General features: G+C 45.6%; 1 protein-coding gene across 1 annotated transcript; it reads right to left on the bottom strand.

Moving 5' to 3' along the window:
- Positions 1-7163: 7163 nt before the first annotated feature.
- LOC308152047 (uncharacterized protein) lies at positions 7164-24798 on the bottom strand. The gene is made up of 12 exons (XM_080524953.1): positions 24521-24798; positions 23540-23651; positions 23083-23176; positions 22124-22178; positions 21640-21780; positions 18987-19147; positions 18494-18592; positions 17189-17334; positions 12561-12732; positions 10704-10816; positions 10343-10427; positions 7164-8293 (listed from the first exon to the last, which is right to left on the bottom strand). Exons 1-12 carry the CDS (start codon positions 24636-24638, stop codon positions 8237-8239), a joined length of 1353 nt encoding a protein of 450 aa, XP_080381079.1. The 5' UTR covers positions 24639-24798; the 3' UTR covers positions 7164-8236.
- Positions 24799-26324: the final 1526 nt, after the last annotated feature.

Here is a 26324-nt window from a genome sequence, read left to right as displayed (position 1 = left end):
AGCTTCGTCAAAAGGACGCAAGGGTAAAAAACCTGTGCACTGTGCATCAAGGAAAATTCCCCTGCAGACCTCTAGTGGTAGAGCGACTACTTACCAGTTTGCCCACCAGTGCAAAGCCGCGGCCCCACACAAGCCCCTCGGGGGGACCCCACACGCCCGACCCGACCCACCACCGGCGCACCCGGCACGGGCCACCAGGCTCAGACTATCATAGCCCTGCACGAGGCTAGCCGGGTCAGGTGCCCCAGCGGCAGAACAGACCAAGCACGCAGGCCGGCCGGGGGCCCCCGAGGAGAGGCCCAAGGAGCCCGGCGCACGGCAGGCAAGCAGGGGCGAAAAACCTGTACACAGCGCCTCCAGGAAAAGTGCCACTAGACCGTAGGGGTCTAGTCGGTGTGTATCTTATAAGTGATGTCAGAGACCAGGAACAGTATAAAAGGCTCTTTAAAAACAGCAGGGTCCGATTGGATAGGATAGTACGATAAACTCTTGACCGGGGAGGTCCGGCGCATCCTCACGACCCAGCGTGGCTCCAATCACTTAGCTGAGGACAGGAAAGAGTGACTCAGCAGGTTGCACGAGTGACAGGCAACCACACAGTCCACAGTCCATCAACTGGCTCTCAGCTATGCTAGACAGTAGGGTTAGCCCTCAGTTAGCCAAGCCAGATGAACAAAACTACGTGCGAAACAGCCAAATGCGTAACACATGCAACAACCTAAATAATAAATACATATCTGAAAACTATAACATGTTCATTAATAATATTTCGAAATTCTCACCTGAGCTGCATTTGCCATTGTATTTGTAATTCTTCTTCTTCTTCTTCTTCTTATCAATTGCATGTTCAAATTATTGTTCGTGTTAAATGTCCTTTAAAATCTCGCGGTGCTTTAAGATCCTTCAAAATCTCACGGTTTCTCGCGGTTACTTCTGTGATGACGTGCTCGAACCAAAATATGGTCTACATGCGTCCGGGTGATGCCAAACGTAGGATGCAGCTGGACCCTTCTCACCAGTGGCGATATTTTCCCAGCCTGCCATATTTTCCCACTTTTCCGGTTCCGGTCATAGGTCCTGCCCTTTCCGGCCATAGGTAGCGCTATGATTCGCTGACGACGATGACGTACGATCACATGATCACCGCCATTTTTACCCATCAGTAATTTTGGCTGTTTATAGATCTAATCTCTGTAGCTACCTTAAGATACATGGATGTTGCGCGCGAGAAACAGAGAGAGACAGAGAGCGACGAGAGAGAGTTTAGGTGAGAGAGAGAGAGAGAGAGAGTTTAGGTGAGAGAGAGAGAGTTTAGGTGAGAGAGAGAGAGAGTTTAGGTGAGAGAGAGAGTTTAGGTGAGAGAGAGAGAGTTTAGGTGAGAGAGAGTTTAGGTGAGAGAGAGAGACAGGTGACAGAGATGGAGTTTGATACAGCACTCAAGTTTTACTTGATGCATGATATGTATCCTCCTGGCATGCCCAAGGTTGGAAACCTTTAATCAAGGATTCGAAAGGCGTCCAAGAATTACTTGATGAAAGGTAAGTCAGTGTGAATAACTATGTTATAGCCACTCTTGAAGCCACTGCTTGAAATGGCGAAAATGCATAGGCCTATATCAAAATTGAGTGTCTCATTAAGCATCTGCTAACTATTATGTGCATATATCATGTTTCCAGTGGCTTTATATTTGCACTTCTTAATGAATGCTGTATTTTCCTGCTGCATCAGGTGAGGAGTTGTACTATAAGTGCAAGGACAAACTTCACTTGGTGGTGTGCAACAAAGATAGAGTTCGTGATGTCCTGATGGTAACTTTCTTATCTGACTTGAGTTCTTGTCCATCATCTTTCCCAATTATGACAAGATTATCATTGTTGGAGACCTCAAAACCTACTTATTCAATCTCACCTTTTAAATGTCTGTCTTTATTGTTGTTTCATCTGTTCTATTGTTGTTTTATCTTCTTTGCTCTCTGTGAAGCACATTGTGTCACATTTTTGTGAGAAATGGGCTATACAAATGAAGTTTGATTTGATCTGAAGGAGTGCCACGACAACCATGGGACTGGGGGTCATCCAGGGAGACGCCGAACGCTGGAGAAGGTGACAGCGTCCTACCACTGGTCCACCTTGCTGGAGGATGTCACAAAATGGGTGAGTTTTTGATGTTATTAGTGCATGGTGTGTGTGTGAACATTGTAATTTATACACTGCCCATTAGCAATGATCTTTTACTCAAAGATCTCCAACTCTTGTGTAATTCTCATACTGACCACAATCTGATTCTGCACTGGAACACCCAGACCATCATACAGGCCGCGGCCCCTCAACCACAGCGGTTCTGCACCTAAGGCACTAAGCCCAGCAGCTGACCACCACCACCAACATGACGCCTCAACCACATCAAGAATTCTCTGACTCTAGATAATTTCCTCTGAAATGTCACTGTTTTAAAGGTTGATGAGTGCCCCCGCTGTCAACATCATGAGAAAATAAAGACAGTTGCACCTGTACTCCATCCTATCCAAGTGAAAGAGGCATGGAGTGTCCTGGGGATTGATCTCATTGGTCCACTTCCCACCACTGCAAAGGGCAAAAGGTAGCTACTGAATGTTGGGCAGAAGTATGTGTAACCCCTTTTGGTTAAAGCTAGTGAGATAAGCTGACATCATGTATTGGATAAGTCAATAAAAGTTATGAAGCAAGTTTTTGGTGGACCCCATGAGGAATAGCTGCTGCAATGCTGTAGCTAATGGAGAACAATCTGCATTTTTCATTGCAGATACATTCTGACTGCAACCGACCTCTTCACCAAGTGGGTTGTGGCAAAAACCCTCTACACCAAAACAGCCAATGAGGTGTCCAGGAAGATAGTCAACATTCTTCTTGACTTTGGACTGGTAGAGAGGATCATTAACGACCAAGGACGGGAATTTGTGAATGAGGTACAGTTATGTATATAAGACACAGTGTATGTGATGTGTGACATTTGATAATTGTAATTTAATCTAATTTAATTGCATACACTAGTGCATCTGCAGGTCAACCGTGGTGTTTTTGAGGCTCTGGGTGTCAAACACTGCATCACGTCAGCCTACCACCCCCAGGCCAATGGACAGGACGAGCGCACAAACCGCAACGTGAAGACTGCGCTTGCCAAGTACTGTGGGGAGGGACAGAACGACTGGGATGCCCATTTGAGGGGCGTCGTAATGAGCATCAACACCTCTAAGCAGGTAGCCTACTATTGTGTAACAACTGCATATGTAAACAATTCAAACAAACATAGAAAGAAACAAAAAACAATTCAAACAATATAGAAAGATGGTGAAATGCTATTGATTGTACTTTTGTTTTGTTTTACAGCGATCAACCAAGTACACCCCGTACTTGGCACTGTTCGGACGGCACCCTCGCAGCCCAGGTGTCATCAACACAACACAGACTGAGGAGGGTGACGACTCAGCTGTGGTTGTGGTTGATTTGCCAGAGGAGGATGTACAGGCGAAGACTGTCGAAGTTACAGATCTACATGCAAAGGTGATGTAAAAATGGCAATTTATGCATAATAATATCTAATAATAACAAATATGCATACAATGGCAATATATGCTATAAAATATGAATATGTTTTAAGGGACAATTAATTAAATTATAACAATTATTCTGATTCACCAGAACATCCAAATTGCCCAGGCAAGGCAGAAAAAGGCCTACGAGGCCCGGAACAAAAAGGGGGTCAAATCCTTTGACTTCAAAGTTGGGGATGAGGTCCTACGGGCAAACAAGCGGAAGAGGGAACAGGAGGTGAGCATGATGCTGAATGGTAAATAATAGTGTTTTTTGTTAGTTCAATAGTTGTGATTGCACCATGCATTTTATTCCTTCTGTGTGAGCGGTCTGACAGTGTGGTGGGCAGCAATGCCATAAGAAATGACCACAGCTATGCCGCAACAATACGAGAGGAAGACGCCAAGAAAAAGAGGACAGAAGACGACAACTTGGGTATGTTTCTCTTCACCAATACTGTATATTACTATAACCTTACTGTATATGAAAACGGTGCCACTACACCACTGGCTGTAGAACTGTTTCTATGGACCACTGTAAGAGGACTTTAAACTGTTTTTGTCTTGTAGACCGTGGCAAGTCCACCCTCCTGGGAGAGGAGTGGATGAAGAAGAACGCCCACCGGCTGGAAGGGAAGGTCCAGGAGCCTGCTTTTCTTCAATTGGACAAAATACAGAGAGAGGAAATAGAGGCTAAATTCAAACTGATTGAAGACGAAGAAGAACGTCAAGAATTGCTGGATTTTTAATTTTTTTATTTGAACTTAAAAATGATTTATTTCTGTTAGAGGTCAAGGACAATCTTGGCATCCCTGTGTGCGCAAGTTTCAAGGCTCCCAGTTCGGAAGAGTGATTGATTAATTAGTGTGCTTGCAGTCGCAAATATAAAACTGAATCTGAACAGTAGTGTGAACTACATGTTGGTCACATTACCCCAAACGATAACGGTGGATGACCGATGGCCTTATTCACGTATTCCTTCCAGCTAGAGTCTGGATCTAGCTAGAGTTATAGTCATGTCAGATGGAGGGGCTTTTGACACGTGCATGCTGTCTGAGTCAGTCCATCCTCTCCATGGGCGTGGGTTAGATGTGGCTACAGGCCCCACGCTTTCAACTGCCAGGCTCTCCCTCCGTCTCTCTGGGGCCTACGTCCAGGATCGGCCTGGTGACAGACTAGACAGCATTATAACATTGGCCATGGAATTGTCCTGCCGGAGACCGGCTGTTACCCATTGACGCATCCTGTCTGTCCATAGCTCCCGCTCTGTAGCATCTCCACTCCTCCTTATGGTGGTGACAATACCCGGTCCCTTGTGGGGGTCACTACACTCATTGGTGTGGTTATTATCATGGTTCTGCTTGTAGAAATGCCACTATGGTGGTGACAATACCCGGTCCCTTGTGGGGGTCACTACACTCCTCATTGGTGTGGTTAATCTCATGGTTCTGCTTGTTTGAGGTTTTCCCAAATAAGATATATATGTAGACATGCTATATTTCGGTTAACCTACACAATGTTTTTACTTGATTCCAGCTAATTTGTGAATGAATACGTTTTTGTTTGTGTATGGTCAATCCATTTTTATGTAAATATGGTTTCATGCTGTATTGATTTACAATAAATTCATTGCATTTCATTCAATCTTGTTGCTTTACTACAAAAAACACATCTGATTGAGGAAGACTACAAAACATTGAGAAAGGATTTGGTAAACCAAGTATTTCATGCGTCATATATATGGTAAGAAGAGGGGTGTGGCCATAGTAATTAATACATCTCTACCATTCTCTGAAGAGAAAGTGATAAAAGATAATAGGAGAAGATATTTAATGGTTGACCCTATTACATTAACCATAGCTAAAGGTAATGAATCTTTTTTTTCATTTCATACCTATTAGTTTACTCTAACGAATTAAAAATGATTAACAAGCATAATGGCACAGAGAATGCAGAGATGTGTATATACGGCATACAAAGGGTTGAAATATATGTTATTATTATTATTATTATTACTTTATTATCACATAACAGCTATTTGAAGCAAACTATGGAAAATGTATAACTGAGTAGTGAAATACTCAGAAATAGTGAAATACATTCTTAGAAATGTCTACCGTGTCATGATTACAAAGATACCACTTGAACACACACTGTGACACATTGGTCACACGCGCGGGCACACGCGCGATGCGCGCGAAACACACACACACACACACACACAACACACAGTTTCAGATCTACTAACGGGTCTTCGTTGGCATCGTTGGCATCGCGAATCATAGCGAATCATAGCGCTACCTATGGCCGGAAAGGGCAGAACCTATGACCGGAACCGGAAAAGTGGGAAAATATGGCAGGGTGGGAAAATATGGTACCAATAGAGGGCGCTAGGGCGCCGCCCCCACCTTCCACCGCGCCCCCACTTCCTAGTTGCTACTTGTAAAATATTTTTATTATTTTAAAATCATTATTATTATTGCGGCATTTCGAAGACAGCGCCTCAGCCAACTTTGGACCCGGAAACACGTCGCGACTTAACAACCGAATAGCTAAGTAAAAAAAAAAAAAAAAAAAAAATGCAGCTGCGACGACCAATGTTGTTGAGAGTGAGAGCCACGAAGCAGTTAGCACTGGGTCGGGTGTCGCTAGCAGCACTGAGGCGAACATGGGGGACAGCAACAGAGAGACAGACAACAGGAGAGGAGAGCAACAGAGAGACAGACAACAGGAGAGGAGAGCAATAGAGACAGAAGAACTGAGGTGAGGTGAGCAACAGAGATAGTTCAGGATGATAACAAACAGTTCAGTATGACAGAAACAACTAATAGAAAGACAACTGTATGATTATAGAGTTTAGCCTACATGTTCAAGGAAATATTGTATGATAATAGAAAGGTACACTTTAATTTAATTAAAAAAGTAACAAAGAACACATTTATTATCACAATTGCATTGTGTTCCATGTCTTTCTCCATTGAATAAATAATGCCTAGTTGAATGGCTAAACAAGACAACTGTCTGGACAGTACTGCTAGAATTATTCACCTTACCGCTGCACAGATAGACAAAGGGTATAAGTCCATTCTGTTAACATTAGGTCTACTCTGCTAACAAAGACTATTCCAGTTGATTTGTCAGTTGTTGTGCATTATATTTTTGTTGTGTTTGCAGTTTGCCCTTTAATAAGTTATATATAAAAATAATTAAGTTATATCTACTGTATATTCTCATGCTAAAATCGACTGTAAATCCAGATTTTAAAGTTGATATTCTTCCCCGCGGAGCATGCCCCCATAACCTGTGCCCCACCCAACATTTTTATCCCCAGCCGCCACTGGTGCATACTTTCAGGTTGGGGAAGTGTGGAGAAATGGGCCTGGGACAGTACAGTGACAACCAGTATTTCTGCCGAAATAAAGAAATTTCTCTCCATCTCTCTCTCTCTCAAGGGGAATGCATATTTTAATTTTAAAAATCTATAGAATTATGTTATGCACGCCCATTAAATAACAGAGACTGACTTTTCTACTATTCTGAACATTTCATGACCCCCCCCCCCTGCTGTACAGAAAACAAGTATTTTTATATTGAACAATTTGTGCGTTTATTTTCATATAGTCTCAAATGAAACATAGTAACAATGTAGGAAAAGCAAGTGCAAAAACACACTGATGTTAATGACGGGTCTTCACGACCTGAGGGTCATCGTTCATTGCTTCTTGAGTCAGCATCACATCACATCTGGATGGCATCAACCTCAGCAGCATGGCCGCTACATACTGGATGAACAAGCAACTCACTGATGAACAGGAGGTATATACAAGTGTAAGTACATGAACGCTCATCAAGTTCAGGACATTTGACTGCTGAATGTTCTCAGTCCCAAAGTGCTACAAAAACCAACAAGAACATCTTCTAAGAACCAATCATCTTACCCATAATTGAAAATACAAAAATCCCACCGTCCTGAAGTAATGCTAACAATCCATATTGAATCGTGGGTATTTGTCTGAGCCGGAATGATTGAAGCCTGAATACTTTCGAGATGTGGACACCTATGCTCAGTAAAAATGCATCATATAGGTTGTAACAGAATCACACTCTCTTTAATAAAAAAGACAGGTTCCATGGTCCTCAAGTTACGTTATTCATAGTTTATACCGTATCGTTATTTTTATTTTTTTAAGAGTAAAAAAGAAACTCAGTTAACATGATGTCAGTTAAAACATAATGGGTAAATGTCATACAGGCAGTATCAGAGTTGTGAAGTTATAAAAGTTGACAGTATTGGTGATTGAGGTGTCCTGTGGTTCACATCAACAGACAGACATGGGCTCCGTTCCAACAACCGCACTAGCATACCACGTCTAATGCACGGCTAATACACGGCTAATACATGGCTTCATTCTACGTGGCATACCGGTGTGGACGTTGAAATGTTGCAGTTGACTAGACAATAGACTTGGACTACATTTCCCATGTCACCCTGCTCCGCGCCAGAGTGGCACAGTAAGGCATAGTCAGGGAGGTGAAGCCTGACGTTTCAAACCTACATTACATTTGGTCCTCTACAGTGGGAATGTTTGTTAAGTGGTCAATTCAGTGTTTGCCGCCTTCTCCGTTTCTTCCAAAGTTTTCCGTCCATCCAAACCGTGGCTTGTTCTGCTAGTCCATGTCCTGGTCCCCGACGCTCTGGCGCAGGTACTCCTCATACAGCTTCTTCTACAGAGAGGGACAGGGACACATGGTGAGAGTCAGAGACACACAGCGAGGGACAGGGACACACAGAGAGGGACAGAGACACACAGAGAGGGACAGAGACACAGAGAGAGGGACAGAGACACAGAGAGAGGGACAGACACAGAGAGAGGGACAGAGACACACAGAGAGGGACAGGGACACACAGAGAGGGACAGAGACACAGAGAGAGGGACAGAGACAGACAGAGAGGGACAGAGACAGACAGAGAGGGACAGAGACAGACAGAGAGGGACAGAGACACAGAGAGAGGGACAGAGACAGACAGAGACAGACAGAGAGGGACAGAGACACAGAGAGAGGGACAGAGACAGACAGAGAGGGACAGAGACACACAGAGAGGGACAGGGACACACAGAGAGGGACAGAGACACACAGAGAGGGACAGAGACAGACAGAGAGGGACAGGGACACACAGAGAGGGACAGAGACAGACAGAGAGGGACAGAGACACACAGAGAGGGACAGGGACACACAGAGAGGGACAGAGACACAGAGAGAGGGACAGAGACAGACAGAGAGGGACAGGGACACACAGTGAGGGACAGAGACACACAGAGAGGGACACACAGAGAGGGACAGGGACACACAGAGAGGGACAGGGACAGACAGAGAGGGACAGAGACACACAGAGAGGGACAGGGACACACAGAGAGGGACAGAGACACAGAGAGAGGGACAGAGACAGACAGAGAGGGACAGGGACACACAGAGAGGGACAGAGACACAGAGAGAGGGACAGAGACACATGGTGAGGGACACACAGAGAGGGACAGAGACAGACAGAGAGGGACAGAGACACACAGAGAGGGACAGGGACACACAGAGAGGGACAGAGACACAGAGAGAGGGACAGAGACAGACAGAGAGGGACAGGGACACACAGTGAGGGACAGAGACACACAGAGAGGGACACACAGAGAGGGACAGGGACACACAGAGAGGGACAGGGACAGACAGAGAGGGACAGAGACACACAGAGAGGGACAGGGACAGACAGAGAGGGACAGAGACACAGAGAGAGGGACAGAGACAGACAGAGAGGGACAGAGACACACAGAGAGGGACAGGGACACACAGAGAGGGACAGAGACACACAGAGAGGGACAGAGACAGACAGAGAGGGACAGGGACACACAGAGAGGGACAGAGACAGACAGAGAGGGACAGAGACACACAGAGAGGGACAGGGACACACAGAGAGGGACAGAGACACAGAGAGAGGGACAGAGACAGACAGAGAGGGACAGGGACACACAGAGAGGGACAGAGACACAGAGAGAGGGACAGAGACACATGGTGAGGGACACACAGAGAGGGACAGAGACACAGAGAGAGGGACACACAGTGAGGGACAGAGACACACAGAGAGGGACACACAGAGAGGGACAGGGACACACAGAGAGGGACAGAGACACAGAGAGAGGGACAGAGACAGACAGAGAGGGACAGGGACAGACAGAGAGGGACAGAGGGACAGAGAGGGACAGAGGGACAGAGACAGAGGGACAGGGACACACAGAGAGGGACAGAGACAGACAGAGAGGGACAGGGACACACAGAGAGGGACAGAGACACAGAGAGGGACAGAGACACACAGAGGGACAGAGACACACAGAGGGACAGAGACAGAGGGACAGAGACACAGAGAGGGACAGGGACACACAGAGAGGGACAGAGACACACAGAGAGGGACAGGGACACACAGAGAGGGACAGAGACACAGAGAAAGGGACAGAGACACACAGAGAGGGACAGGGACACATGGTGAGGGACAGGGACACACAGAGAGGGACAGGGACACACAGAGAGGAACAGAGACACACAGAGAGGGACAGAGACACGTGGTGAGGGACACACAGAGAGGGACAGGGACACACAGAGAGGGACAGAGACACACAGAGAGGGACAGAGACAGAGAGAGAGGGACAGACACAGAGAGAGGGACAGAGACACAGAGAGAGGGACAGAGACACACTAAAACATGCACGCACGCACACACACACACAGTACCTTCTTGGTCTTGACCACTTCCTGCACGTACTCCAGCTTCTCCTGCAGCTGTCTCTTCTGTCTGCCAGAGAGAGTGGGCTGAGTCCTGCAGAGAGAGAGACAGAGAGAGAGAGAGGGGAGGGGAGAGGGAGAGAGAGAGAGAGAATCAGAGAGAGAGAGGAGGGGAGAGGGAGGTAGAGAGAGAGAGAGGGGGGGGGAGAGGGAGAGAGAGAGAGAGACAGAGAGAGAGAGAGGGGTGGGGAGAGGGAGAGAGAGAGAGGGAGAGAGGGTGAAGAGAGCATTACACTTTTGTAAGAGAACAAGAGGGGAAAAAGGGGTTTTTAAAAGGCGTGGCGCGGCAGCGGTGAGAAGGTGTCCTGACCTGAAGGAGAAGCGTGCGAGGATGAGGAGGATGAAGGACAGGAACACCAGCCCTCCGCAGCTGTACAGCTGCTGCTCCACAGTCAGGGAGTCAAACACCCTCAGGACAGGAGTCTGGAAGGGAGGGGAGAGAGGGTCACACACACACACACACACACACACACACACACACACACACTGACACACACACACTGACCAGGTAGAGAGAGTCTCTCACACACACACACACACACACACACACACACACACACACACACACACACACACAGAGACTGACCAGGTAGAGGGCCAGGGCGTCGGTGCTAGGGATGGGACGATTATCGTTTTTATCGTTAATCGCGATAAAAACACCCGCGATAACTTAATCGTGGAGAATTTTAATTATTTGAATAATCGTCATAATCGTATGTTATGAATAAACTGTGTTTAACAAATGTCTGGCGCTATTTTTCAGCCTAGTCTACATTACTTTTGCAGTCAAGTTAGCGACTGTTACTGTAATATAATTGCAATTCCTCACATGAGCCGCGCGCACAACGGTACGCTCCCCGCGGCTGCTATCAGACTGGCCGCGGGAGTGAGTGTTGAGGGAGAGAGGAGACGGCAACCCTCGCTCGCCATAGACTGTATCCCTACTCGTCTCTCCTGAGCTCGGTTGTAACGTGAACCGTGGAATACGGGATATGTTAGATGCTTTACAGTAATTCCCCAAATGACCAGAAAAGGAAGTTAGATTTGTCGCTGGTCGCTTTTGACTAATTAAGTCGCCAAGGGGCTCTGGAAGTTGGCAACACTGGGAGTGCGTTCTTTAAACTTCCGTGGGTACGTTAATGAAAGGTGCTGATTGGCCGAAAAGGAATTGCTCTTTCTTAACCCTTAGAGGGCTGGGGCTATTTGAGCCATTTTTGTCATACTTAGGATTTTGACCTCATATACAGGGGTGCACATAACTTTTTGGGGCCAGTGCTCAGAGGAGCACCTAGGGATGCTGCTTGGTGCTCCCCGAGCTCGCGAGTCACGACCCGTCCCACAGGATGGATGAAAAAGGGATACATGGATAACTTATATTAGCAAAACGACATTTATTCATAAATAAAGATGAACGAACAAATGATTGTGTGCAAAACTAAATAAACAAATGCAAAATCAAATGACTGCTCTTTAAGCATGAAAGTCTGTCAGACTCCTTTAAACACAATGAAATCAACTGACATCTCTTTAAGCACTAACTGAATGTCTGTTCTTTAAACACACTGAAATAAACGGACATCTCTTTAAGCACTGCTCTGTTCTGTAAACACTGAAATCAACTTTTCAACAAAAAGTTACAGCCTAAGCATTTATTTATGCTACAAGCTTAATCGTCATCATCACTGCTCTCTTGACTGCTGTAAATTATCACTGTCCTCAATTTCAACCATGGTAGAGGATGTATTTTTTGTGATCAACCTTTTCTTTTTTTTTTTTTTTTTGGGTGCGCAAAAGCGCCTTCATGCGGCTGATCTGCCGCGCAGCATGCATTTTGGCGACGCATGCGCACTGGCGCACCAGTTATGTGCACCCCTGCTCATATACCACATTAAGGACCCGGATTATGGCCAGAGATATGTGCCACTAGAATCTGAATTTGAATTACTGACTTAAAATGTCCTAAAAATACAACAAAATCTAAGTTAAAGTGATTACAGTGTGTTTTATTGGCATTAAAAAAAATAAAAAATCTCGCGATAATATCGTGGATCGGGACTATTTTGCCCACAATAATCGTGACATGACATTTTCTAATCGTCCCACCCCTAGTCGGTGCCCTCCCAGCCCAGGGTGTGGTCCAGACACACAGACAGACAGACAGACTGACCAGGTAGAGGGCCAGCGCCTCGGTGCCCTCCCCCCCCAGGGCCTGGTCCAGCAGCTCTCTGGACAGACTGCCCAGCACCAGCGCCACCATCAGGACCAGCGGCACACTGAAGCCCAGCAGAGCCAGCAGACAGCCCTTACAGCGGGCCCGCCCGTTGGTCACACTCGTCTGCCTGGAGGGGGGGGTGGGGGGGAGAGGTGGAGAGAGGAGAGGGAGGGAGCGTCAGTGGCCCTGTCCAGAAACAACCCCCCAGTCCCCTTCATCTAAGGCCTAGGCTATGCGATCCCCTTCAATCTCTGGCCACAGCGTTTTCTTATTGTCGGAATTTGTCACGTAAAATAATCTCTGGCCACACGGAACCGTATTCAGGTACACTGGGCATGCGCGTACTGGTAGACCCAGAAAATGATTAAAATATAATTGAGACAGTACCGTAAAATAATAGAAATTCATTCATTCATTCGGTAGTATTGTCAATAGTAGAGTATTGTCACTTACATTACGTCTGCATCCAAGATATGGCATGTACACGTTATTCATCTGTGTAAATGTAGGTTGTATAAAAAGAGCTGATGCAAAATAAACCTTATGATAATTGTTATAAGTGCCTCTTGCTAAGATGTTTCTAAGACGATACATAATCAGGGGTGCAAACTGGCGATGGTCCAAAAAGGTGACACGCCCGTAGATGGTTAGCTCTAGCATTAACAGTGGTCTAACAATGATGCGTGTGTAAGTAGCGATGGCCCTGACCTTAACACCCTCATAATTAATGTAAGCAATCTGTTCTCAAAATAATTATGCGGGTTCCTGCAGGTTTCAACAAGTTAAGACCTTTATAAGACAATTTTTAATAGATTTTAAGACCTATTGAGCAAGTAGTGGTATTACACCTCGTTCCAAATTATTATGCAAATTATATTTTTCTCAGATTTTCCTAAATAGTCGATGCAAATGACAATCAGTATAATTTTCAAGTCATCAACCGTTAGAGTATAATTCAAATTTTATTGAACAAACCTCCCAATGATAACAGTATTTTTTTTTTAAATAAAAAACTCAAAATGCACTGTTCCAAATTATTATGCACAACAGAGTTTCAAAACATTTTATAGGTTGTAAAGAACTCAAAATGGTAATTTGATGAATTTAGGGTTAGGAGGTCTTATTAGGAGGTCATATTTACTGAAATCAAAAGCTATTTCAAACAAAAACATCTTAACAGGTCAAGTTACATGTTAACATAGGACCCCTTCTTTGATATCACCTTCACAATTCTTGCATCCATTGAACTTGTGAGTTTTTGGACAGTTTCTGCTTGAATTTCTTTGCAGGATGCCAGAATAGCCTCCCAGAGCTGCTGTTTTGATGTGAACTGCCTCCCACCCTCATATATATTTTGCTTGAGGATGCTCCAAAGGTTCTCAATAGGGTTGAGGTCAGGGGAAATGGGGGCCACACCATGAGTTTCTCTCCTTTTATGCCTATAGCAGCCAATGACACAGAGGTATTCTTTGCAGCATGACAGTGGGCTCAGAAATACATGAAGACTAATTTCCAAACAGTCTTGTTTACTGATGAGTGCCGTGCAACCCTGGATGGTCCAGATGGATGGAGTAGTGGATGGTTGGTGGATGGCCACCATGTCCCAACAAGGCTGCGACGTCAGCAAGGAGGTGGCGGAGTCATGTTTTGGGCCGGAATCATGGGGAGAGAGCTGGTAGGCCCTTTTAAGGTCCCTGAAGGTGTGAAAATGACCTCGGCAAAGTATGTAGAGTTTCTGACTGACCACTTTCTTCCGTGGTACAAAAAGAAGAACCGTGCCTTCCGTAGCAAAATCATCTTCATGCATGACAATGCACCATGTCATGCTGCAAAGAATACCTCTGTGTCATTGGCTGCTATAGGCATAAAAGGAGAGAAACTCATGGTGTGGCCCCCATTTCCCCTGACCTCAACCCTATTGAGAACCTTTGGAGCATCCTCAAGCAAAATATATATGAGGGTGGGAGGCAGTTCACATCAAAACAGCAGCTCTGGGAGGCTATTCTGGCATCCTGCAAAGAAATTCAAGCAGAAACTGTCCAAAAACTCACAAGTTCAATGGATGCAAGAATTGTGAAGGTGATATCAAAGAAGGGGTCCTATGTTAACATGTAACTTGACCTGTTAAGATGTTTTTGTTTGAAATAGCTTTTGATTTCAGTAAATATGACCTCCTAATATGACCTCCTAACCCTAAATTCATCAAATTACCATTTTAAGTTCTTTACAACCTATAAAATGTTTTGAAACTCTGTTGTGCATAATAATTTGGAACAGTGCATTTTGAGTTTTTTATTTTTAAAAAAAATACTATTATCATTGGGAGGTTTGTTCAATAAAATTTGAATTATACTCTAACGGTATATGACTTGAAAATTATACTGATTGTCATTTGCATCGACTATTTAGGAAAATCTGAGAAAAATATAATTTGCATAATAATTTGGAACGAGGTGTAGACTCACATTGGTTGATTCTTTTCATTAGCAATGCTGGGTGATCTGTTCTGTTGCATATAGAACAATGATAATGTAAGTTAGCCTACTCTATCAATTTCTTGATACATTTCCATTGCATCTCAACACATCACTAGATATAATAGCATAAATAACAGAATAAACTCACACACTTACTTACACTCACTTACACTGCATAGCCTACATACTACATATGGCACACACACACACACACACGCTATATTTACTAAAACACACAGACCATTGCTACCACTGCAAGTTTGAAGAAATTCTAACTTCACATGCCTACAGTCGATTCGCCTCCTACGGCAATTATCGTATCGTGGCCTCTTGTCTTATCATTTTACGCAAAATATCGGGGTTTTGGGCGCAGCTTAACCAATGTCACACGAGCAATAAGTGTGCAAGTTTTGTTTTATATGTTGTCTCTCATCCGCACGTGTCGTATTCCCACGCAGTGGGTCTGGCGACAATAATACATTTTCCGGTCTGACTTTTTAAATAAAAATAAAATCGATTCTACGCAAGTCTAAGCACACAGAAGCCATTAAAAAGGTAATTTTTGAAAGTCTCGCCCTGTGTCTGATCCTGATGTTATAGAAGCAGCGTAGCAGCAGGGTAGAAGCGAGGTAAAGGGGGACGCGAGACAGTCTCGGGCAGCGTTCGTAAATTCTCGCTGATAGCGCCGGAGGGCACACTGGGCTCAACGTCATAAAGGGACCAAGTAATTTGATTGGACAAGAGGCATTCCATGACTGCTGATCAGATTTCCAGAGCGAATTTACGAACGCAGCTTAGGGCAAACCACTCGCCGACTCGTTTTTTTCATAACACGAAACTTGAAGTTGTAAAGTACCCACTCGATATAATAAACAACAGTTTAACGATCACTAAATACTTATAAAGATCATCTAATTATGTGTAGTTATGCGTTTCTAGCATGTCGATGTTCTATCAGGTAAATTCGCTAGAACTAACCTCCATACCCTGGTTCAGAAGAAGAAATCAGTCCTTCGTCACTTACATCGTCGTCCTCGATGAAACTTTTAGGTGGATTGGTTACCCTAGCCTAGATGGTCTTCGTGACATTTCACAATCATATATGTACAGAAACTCACTAAAGTATAAAACACCGCTAAAATACCGCTTCTCTTCAAATCACTCCATGACACTCAGGTCAATGCATTAGTTTTTTGGGTGAACTACCGTAATAACCCTAAATGGCTAGAGAGTGCAACTTCTCTGCTTTCAGAAACTGTTGGATTTTTTTCGATTGCACATATAGTTCAAGAATTACGATAGTTTGAACGAACCCTGTAAAATCCTGTTGAGAAGATGTTATTTTATTTTATTACTTCCTATGTTTCTACTTCCATCTTAAGACCTTTTTAAGACGTTTTATTTCAACTGCAGCAGAGTTTAGCAGACAGGAAGATCTTAGCTTGGGCATCATGTGACTTGGATGAGATGAGATGTAGAATTTCGCCGAAAGGTGACAAGTTTGCACCACTGATAATATCACAGCACTGGTTTATCAAGTGTAGGCTATTTATAGTACAAGACTTGCGCTGAATGGTTGGGTCGCACGCAATGCGCACATACATCAATCAAACTTTATTTATACAGCATATGGATGTTACATGCCTAATGCCTAAACCTTTGGTGCGCACACTTGTTACTTGCCGCTTTCATAATCTTATTTAGCCTATATAGAACAAGTCATTGAATGTAACCTCAAGTGCTGAACAGTATTAAGTAAACCACAATACATGTGTGCATCTCCGCGTTACGGAAACACCCTCCCAGAGAAACACCCTCCCAGAGAAACACCCTCCCAGCGTTATCGTCTCAGGTCACAAATTCGGCCGAGTCGTGTAGCTGTGAGGTGCAAACGATACCAAATCTTCACCATTTCAGACAAATCCGGCGCCGTGTAGCCCAGGCCTGAGACACCCACGTCAACCTGGGAGGGGTCTAAGAAGTACGACGACTACGCGCACCCACGTCTTTTTCGAGTCAGTTGAGAGTACAGCTTTTGGTGCAAAATACATGTTGAGTGTGTGTGTGTGTGTGTGTGTGTGTGTGTGTGTGTGTGTGTGTGTATACCGGTCGAGGCTGAGCGTGTCTGCGATGGCCTCGGTGATGAGCTCACAGTCCTTCTCCAGGGAGTTGAGGGTGTTCTGCACCGTCTGGTTGATGGTCTTCTCTATGGTACGACACACCTCCTCTATCTGGTTCACACAGCGACTGGGCTGGGGGGGGAGGGAGGGAGGGAGAGGGGGAGGGAGGGGGGGGGGGGGAGAGAGAGAGAGAGAGAGAGAGAGAGAGAGAGAGAGAGAGCAAGAGAGAGTGGACACACAGAGAGAGAGGACAGAGAGAGAGAGAGACAAAGAGGACACAGAGATAGAGAGAGAGAGAGGGGGGGGGGTAGGGGAGAGAGAGAGAGGGGGGGAGGGTACAGAGAGAGAGAGAGAGAGAGAGAGAGAGAGAGAGAGAGGAGGATTTGGTTCATTATATCAAGAGACCAAAAGAGTTCAAACAGATCACAAGTATCAATTGATACGAACAAATAAACCTTCAGAACATCTGAAGAGTCACTGCTAGGCCCTTTTCATTTGGCGGTTTAACACGGCAGCATTTTCCATCCTGTGACTATGACAGAAGGTCATTTCTCTACTGTCGTCTACTACCGTCTGTGGCGACGTAGCGAGCTGGAATTGAACGACGGCCGAGAGGAAAGTGGATTTCTGTTGGCCATTTGGAACACAAAAGGGACCTCTTCCACACAGAGAGACGGCACAGACTCAGCTGGGCCTGGGGAGGACTCATTAAGAAGTATGTGATGTCTGACAGACTTGGGATTGCTCTACTTTTAAAGACTGTCCGTACTGTTAGCCAACCGCAGAAAGTAGCTTGCCCTGAGTGGGGATCCAATTTCAAAATGGCTGCTGTTAGCTACTGCCTCGAGAGAGAGTTCCACCCTTGTTAGAGAGACCAACAGGCCTTATACAGGGGGGTGACAGTACCTTGGTAGAGAGACCAACAGGCCTCATACAGGGAGGTGACACTTTGGTAGAGAGACCAACAGGCCTTATACAGGGAGGTGACACCTTTGTAGAGAGACCAACAGGCCTTATACAGGGAGGTGACACCTTGTTAGAGAGACCAACAGGCCTCATACAGGGAGGTGACACCTTGTTAGAGACCAAAAGGCCTTATACAGGGAGGTGACAGTACCTTGGTAGAGAGACCAACAGGCCTTATACAGGGAGGTGACACCTTGTTAGAGAGACCAACAGGCCTTATACAGGGAGGTGACACCTTGGTAGAGAGACCAACAGGCCTTATACAGGGAGGTGACAGTACCTTGTTAGAGAAACCAACAGGCCTTATACAGGGAGGTGACAGTACCTTGTTGGGGTTGGGCACGTAGATGGTGGGCATATCGAAGCCACACTTGTTGAGCCCCGGCCTCTTGCACAGCTCCTGGACGATCTGCATCATCACCCTCTGGAAGAGCCGCCAGAGAAGATGGAGAGAAGAAAAACAGACTTTTTTTTTTTTTTCTTTTAAAGCCACCAGCCACCCGTATTTGAGTCAACAGCAGTAGGGCTGTCCCAGGGAGCCATGCTCTCAGAAGCCTGAGGTACTGTGTGTGTCTGTGTGTGGACGTGTCTCATACTTGTTTTTGATCACTATTCTTGGACTCTCTGATCTGGGCGATATGACCTCTGGAATAGTTGCTGTGTGTGTGCTGTGTGTGTGTGCTGTGTGTGTGTGTGCGTGCGTGTACACCTGTCTGCCTTCAGACTCGCCTCCTGTGTTGTACATGTAGTCTGTCCCCCTGCCTGGTATGTGAATGCATGGTGTGCGTGCGTGCGGACGTGTGTGCGTGCGTGTGTACCTGTCTGTCAGACTCGCCCCCCGCCTCGTCAGCCTTGCTGAGGTAGAAGCGTAGGCGGTCCCCGTGCTTCTCGTTCAGCCTCTCCACAATGTTGAGCGTCCGCTTGCACAGTGCCTGGCCCATGGGGTCGAAGAACACCAGGATCAGGTCACACAGCTCCCCTACGGAGGAGAGAGGGAGAGAGGGTTAGGTACCACAGCTCCCCTACAGAGGAGAGAGGGAGAGAGGGTTAGGTACCACAGCTCCCCTACAGAGGAGAGAGGGAGGAGAGGGAGGGTTAGGTACCACAGCTCCCCTACGGAGGAGAGAGGGAGGGTTAGGTACCACAGCTCCCCTATGGAGGAGAGAGGAGAGGGAGGGTTAGGTACCACAGCTCCCCTACGGAGGAGAGAGGGAGGAGAGGGAGGGTTAGGTACCACAGCTCCCCTACGGAGGAGAGAGAGAAGAGAGGGAGGGTTAGGTACCACAGCTCCCCTACGGTGGAGAGAGGGAGGAGAGGGAGTGTTAAGTACCACAGCTCCCCTACGGAGGAGAGAGGGAGGAGAGGGAGGGTTAGGTACCACAGCTCCCCGACGGAGGAGAGAGGGAGGAGAGGGAGGGTTAAGTACCACAGCTCCCCTACGGAGGAGAGAGGGAGGAGAGGGAGGGTTAGGTACCACAGCTCCCCTACGGTGGAGAGAGGGAGGAGAGGGAGGGTTAAGTACCACAGCTCCCCTACGGAGGAGAGAGGGAGGAGAGGGAGGGTTAGGTACCACAGCTCCCCTACGGTGGAGAGAGGGAGGAGAGGGAGGGTTAAGTACCACAGCTCCCCTACGGAGGAGAGAGGGAGGAGAGGGAGGGTTAGGTACCACAGCTCCCCTACGGAGGAGAGGGAGGAGAGAGAGGGTTAGGTACCACAGCTCCCTTACGGAGGAGAGAGAGAGGGAGGGTTAGGTACCACAGCTCCCCTACGGAGGAGAGAGAGAGGAGAGGGAGGAGAGGGAGGGTTAGGTACCACAGCTCCCTTACGGAGGAGAGAGAGAGGGAGGGTTAGGTACCACAGCTCCCCTACGGAGGAGAGAGAGAGGAGAGGGAGGAGAGGGAGGGTTAGGTACCACAGCTCCCTTACGGAGGAGAGAGAGAGGGAGGGTTAGGTACCACAGCTCCCCTACGGAGGAGAGAGGAGAGGGAGGGTTAGGTACCACAGCTCCCCTACGGAGGAGAGAGAGGAGAGGGAGGGTTAGGTACCACAGCTCCCCTACGGAGGAGAGAGGGAGGAGAGGGAGGGTTAGGTACCACATAGGGCTGCAACTAACGATTATTTTGATAATCGATTAATCTGCCGATTATTTTTTCTATTAATCGATTAATCGGATACAAAAAAAACGGGATTTTTATTTATTTTTATTAAAAATGAATTATTTTGCAAATTGTATTTTATGTTTTCTAAATCAGCCAGGCCTATACATATACATGTGCAAAATGAATAAGTATTAATAAAAAATAAAAAATTATATAAATAAAAAAGGCTTTGCTACATCAAATAGGTTTAACAACAGGCCATGGACTATGGCGGTAGATTGTTTCAATAAAGTAGTTGAACTCTAGCTCAATACATGCATTGTTTTAGGTAATAACTTTGCTTAATGTAAAGGTCAGTAACCCAAAGTGCAATATAGGCTACAGACAAGACACTAATGTTTTTATATAACAGATATGCTCCAAAACAATGCAATGTGTCCTCTCACTCCATACAATAGGCTAGGCGACAGTCAGTGCCTCACTCTAACTCACGGGTAGCTTGGTAGGCTACCACTAGCTAGCCTTTAGCTTATCACCTCTGCTCTACCACTGACGTTAGCCAGCTAGCTAAATACACTTGTCATGCAATATTGAATTCATGAATGCGAGCAAACACTCACTGGCTATCGCATTACATTACAGTCATTTAGCTGACGCTTCGCCAGAACTCACACTAACGCATTTGCATGGAGAGCAGGAGACCATGGAAGGGCTGAGCCCAGCAGGACTTATATAATAAAACAATAGGAAGTTAGCTGTAACCCTCCTCTATAGAAACATAGTTAGTGTAACCCTCCTCTATAGAAACATAGTTAGTGTAACCCTCCTCTATAGAAACATAATTAGTGCTCTGGTTCTCAGCACAGCTACGCAGACTACAGCTGTACGAGCAGCGTAGTGACAGTCAGCTAGCGGCAGCAGCGAGCTAACCCTGCTAGCTAACTCACTAGCATGTCCAGACAGCAGACAGCTTCACTCTCAAGGCTTTTGAGTAGCATGATTTAAATGTAGACGCCGCGCCGGTGTAGGTACCGGATTTTCCCACTTTTCCGGTTCCGGTCATAGGTTCTGCCCTTTCGCTATGATTCGCGATGCCTACACCGGCTGCAAGACAGCGTGGCGTGCGTCAACAGGAAGTAGGTTTGTTATGGAAACAAAACCCGGAAAAAAAATAAAAAATAAAAAAATACGACGAATCGATAATGGCATTCGTCGCCAACGAATTTCATTATCGATTTTTATCGATTTAATCGATTCGTTGTTGCAGCCCTAGTACCACAGCTCCCCTACGGTGGAGAGAGGGAGGAGAGGGAGGGGGTTGGAGTGGTCCACATCAAACACACACACACACACACACACACACACCACCCACCCAGCCACATGATGGCCTGGTCCACATCAAAGGGGTACTTCATGTCTCCGTCCACCAGGCCAGGGGAGTCCACGAATGTCACCAGGCTGAAGCGCTTCTGCCTGGACGTGCACACCTCCGTACCCAGGTACTCTGACACCCCTGGGAGGGGGGGGGGGGAGTGGTGGAGGGTTGGAATAATTAAAGAATTAAAGAGGATGGGGGGGAGATGGGGAGGGAAAGATTTAAAAGGAGAGACAGAGAAAGGATTATGGAACAGTCATTTGTATGATTTGTATCCTCTTCCTCCATCCCCAGGGGAGAAGCACAGGTTAGTTATCCCCCTGGTAGCCCCCTGGTATCCCCCTGGTAACCCCCTGGTAACCCCCTGGTTCATCTAGCCACAGGTTAGTTGATAACCCCCTGGTCCATCTAGCCATGTGCTTCCACCATTATTATCATTATTATTATTATCATCATCCCATCATAGATTGACCAATCTCACCTTTGAACTCTTGCAGAGGTTTGAAGTGTGGGTAGAGGTGCAGAGTGGCATTGCCCTAGGCGACAGCAGAACACAAAGGTAAGGATGTCTGACATCCTGGATGGGTGACTCACCGCTAACTGGGCGAGTCATGACATCAACTTTAAACAGGTCTGTGCTGAAACCAATTATACAATCGTTGGTATTTGGAAAGAGCTGGCTCCGTTCTCTATGAAATAGTATTTCGTTTCATTTTCACGCAAACTGGTCTTTCAAAGTACTTCTAATTGCATATAAATCACAAAACGGTCCAAAGATTCATATCAGACCTCCTCTCACCCTATATACAGCAAGGCCCCTTATACAGCTTTCAGTCACTCTGCCACTCTAAACATATTTAAAACTAGGCAAAAAATCTTCATGTTCTGCAGCAGTTATGACTGAACACTAGCACTTTTATCCATGCTTATTAAATCTTACTTATTTATTTTTTTATCACTTTCGTTTCTTACTTATTCTCCTCTTGTTGTACTTTTGTTTATGCTCTATAAAGCACTTTGAGACAGAACTTTCACTGTTGTATGACATGTGCTATACAAATAAACTTGCCTTGCCTTAGTGAAATGAGGCGTGATTACAATGGCTGGTCGTATCTGGTGCTGTATGTCAAGTTACAGTTTTGTGAAAACTGAAAAAAATCAATTTTAATTTAATTTTGCCATTTAGCAGACTCTTTTAATCCAAAGCGACTTACAATTACAGGGACATTCCCCCTGGAGTAACTGAGGGCTAAGTGCTTTACTCAAGGGCACACTAGTAGTGGTGTAGTTTCAGACGGGATTTGAACTCACAACCTTCCGATCACAAGTCCAACTCACTATCCACTAGACCACCACTACCACACATCATGAATATTATCAATTCAGGCCATTGCATTGTCACCACTCTAGAAATCCTAGAGGTTCTCTGGCAATACTCACTGTGAGGGACTCTCTCTTGCGCCCACTAGTGACGAAACTGAAGCCTTGCGTCTCAATGGCCACTCCAGTCCGCTGTATGTGCTCTTCCACATACCTGGGGGAAGGTGAGGTGACAGCAGACATTAAAGAAGGCATCTTTGATTACACTCTGTGGGTTTTTCCCACAGAGCCAACTGGCACAAGGAAGCCCCAAGACAAAGATGCACTTTGAAGAGGAACGTTATGGGGGAAAGTTATCAACAGGGTCAGTGAGCATCTTAGGCTCTGTTCTAGAGTCAGTGGAAAGTTAGAGAAGCCATCACTCATCTCCTAGAGGGGAAGCATGCATGTCCCTCTAGTCTAAGGTTTATGTACCAGAGAGCATAATGTCGACACAGACCCAGTCTGGCTCTGCAAGATCAGGCAGTGCATAGCAGCATACTACTACACACACACATTCCCAACTAGAGTGCTTTACCAGTTGATGAAGGAGCTCTTCCCAGCAGAGTGGTTGCCCATTAACATCACTGTGATCTTCTTCCTGGGAGCAAGGAGCGTCACACCAACAGACTGGGCCACGGAGATCAGGCCTAGAGGACAGACAAGACTCAGCAAGTCAGAATGGCTTTTATTACATCCTACTGTCCACTGGCTCTGGTTCCTCAACATTGACATCGCAGCATTCAGATACAAAAAACACAACAATAATGATAAGTAACATAAGTAGGTAAAAAGGTAACCTGACATTGATAAAGTAATAAAGTGATGACTAGTACAGCAGTGGTTTGCTGGATGACATTCATATAATAATAATAATAATAATAATAATATTATATATATATATATAATATCCATATATATATATATATAAGTTCATGAACTTGTGCATCCAATGAAATATTATGGCTTCTGCACTTGAACCATGACGACCTCGACTACTAAAGCCTGGCTAACAACATAATCTATTCCATTTAAATGTTTATAATCCTCAATTATTGCTAGATGAGACTACACATCACTAGACGATTATTAGTTGTGTATTAGTTGCGAGTTAGGTCAATAAACGGGCACGGTTAGCTTTAAGAGAAACTGACAGTGATAAGAGGTTCACATAAGGACTGACATAGTTCTTAATCTTGGAGGAATGTGAAGTACTTTGGCTGCGTTCGTAAAGACGCTCTGGAAATCTCACCAGCACTCATGGAATGCCTCTCGTCCAATCAAATTACTCGCTCGCTCTATGACGTTGAACCCAGTGTGCGCTCCGGCGCTCTCAGAGTGAGTTTACGAACGCAGCCCCGGTTAGCCAGGATTGCTACAGCTAACGTTAGCTTGAGAGGTCGCTAGCTAGCTAGCTAGCTGAGTTGGCAGCCAGAGACTATAATACTGCCAACAACGTGGTCGATCATCCATTAGCAGTAGCTCACCCAAAGCCTTATCTAGGAGGCGGATAACTCACCACTGTCAGCATCGATGTACAATTGATGACAATCCCGTAAAATGCGCTCGTCGCAGGACACACTGCCAGATATAGAGTCGGCGTTTGCGGCACTTCGGTTCTTGATCTTCCCAGACATTGCGAATCGTTCCAAGCTGACTTGATCAAAATAAATAATGTGGGGTTTTTTCACTTTAAGTTTACGCTATTCATTAGATTCCAGAAAGTCTCGTAGAATAAGAACTGTCGGATAAAATGTTCCCCTGCCAAAGTTTAAATCAACCCGGTCCGTTGTTGAAGCGTCCACGTCCACGTCAACCGATCTCCGCAGGGGCAGATGGGGCATAGAAATAGCGTTTCTAGACCGGCCCGGTTATAGAAAGGTAGACAGGTTGTCTGGTCTTTTACCAGGCTAGACCAGACAGAGTGCGTTAGACTGCATGGACCAGAGTAGAATTTGGCGTTTCAACTATTTAAATGGCCACTCAAACGTTTCTGGATACAAATGAATATGATATATACTCACCGAACATTTTATTAGGAACACTACTAATATTGGGTGGGGCCTCCCTTTGCTCTGATTCTACAAGATGTTGAATCACGCAATACATGCAATCCTGATTTTTCAGGTGCACTTTCAAGCTGTGAATCCCCAGTTCCACCACATCCCAAAGGTGTTCTTTGGGTTTGGGTCCGGTAACTGGGAAGGCCACTGAAGAACACTGAACTCATTGTCATGTTCATGAATATGGGTACATTGTGGCCATGAAGGGATGCACATGGTCAGCAATAATACTCAAATAGGCATTAATGTCAAATGTGGCATTCAAGCGATGATTGACTAGTATAAACAGGCCCAAAGAAAACATTCCCCACACCATTACAGCCGAATGAATGAGAAGGTAGAAGGTGTAAAGGTGCTCCTAATAAAGTGTCCACTAAGTGTGTGTACGTACAGTGCATTCAGAAAGTATTCAGACCCTTTACTCAGTACTTTGAGGCACCTTTGGCAGCGATTACAACCTCAAGTCTTCTTGGGTATGACACTACGGGCCCTATTATGCACTTCATAAGTCTTAAGCAATAAGACGAGGCGGTAGATCTAAACTTAAGACGTGGAGGCGTGGTCAAGGCCACTTTGCTATTATGCGTGCGGTAGTGGGCGCCTAAAACCCGGCGCTAAGCAAAGAAATTAGTCATGGGTGTGTTTTGGGCGTCTTCTCAATCAACCCAATCAGCGTGCCAGGTGCCATTCCCTTTAAGAACCGGCTGCGTTGAGTCTTTAGCGCTATGCTATTATGGAAGTCCTAAGAAGGAGGTCAGCGCGCTTCTCTGCAGAAGAAAGTAACAAGTTCGTGCATGAGCCCTCTGAGCAATAGACGTCTTTTCAACCTCGCGTCTACGCTTGGCCATCATATAAACCAGCTATATTACGGCTATATTTTCTACTTATCTTAAATGCATGAAAACCGTTATTAAACTGAACTGACTAAACTGTCAGAATACGTCCCAGACGTCATGTAGTATGAGATTCATATAGTCTAGCATAGTTATCCTAGCAGAAGTGGTGGTTTAAATTGCGTCTATACGTCGCTGTCCTTTAACCCAGATAAATGCGGTCTGTGTCTAAACCTGTTTTAGTCTAGCAGCACGTTGAGTTTAAATTAATACCCTAAACGCCTGTAGATTGTCCAAATATGTACCAGACCGTCATTTAGTCTGAGATTCCATGTAGTCTATAGTATAGTTATTCATGCAGAAGAGGTGGTTTAAATTGCGTCTATACATCGCTGTCCTTTAACCCAGATAAATGCGGTCTGTGTCT

This window comes from Nansenia antarctica, assembly GCF_963989245.1.
Source record: "Nansenia antarctica genome assembly, chromosome: 2".
NCBI classification, from domain to species: Eukaryota; Metazoa; Chordata; class Actinopteri; order Argentiniformes; family Microstomatidae; genus Nansenia; species Nansenia antarctica.
This window is presented reverse-complemented; position numbering and strand designations above follow the sequence as displayed.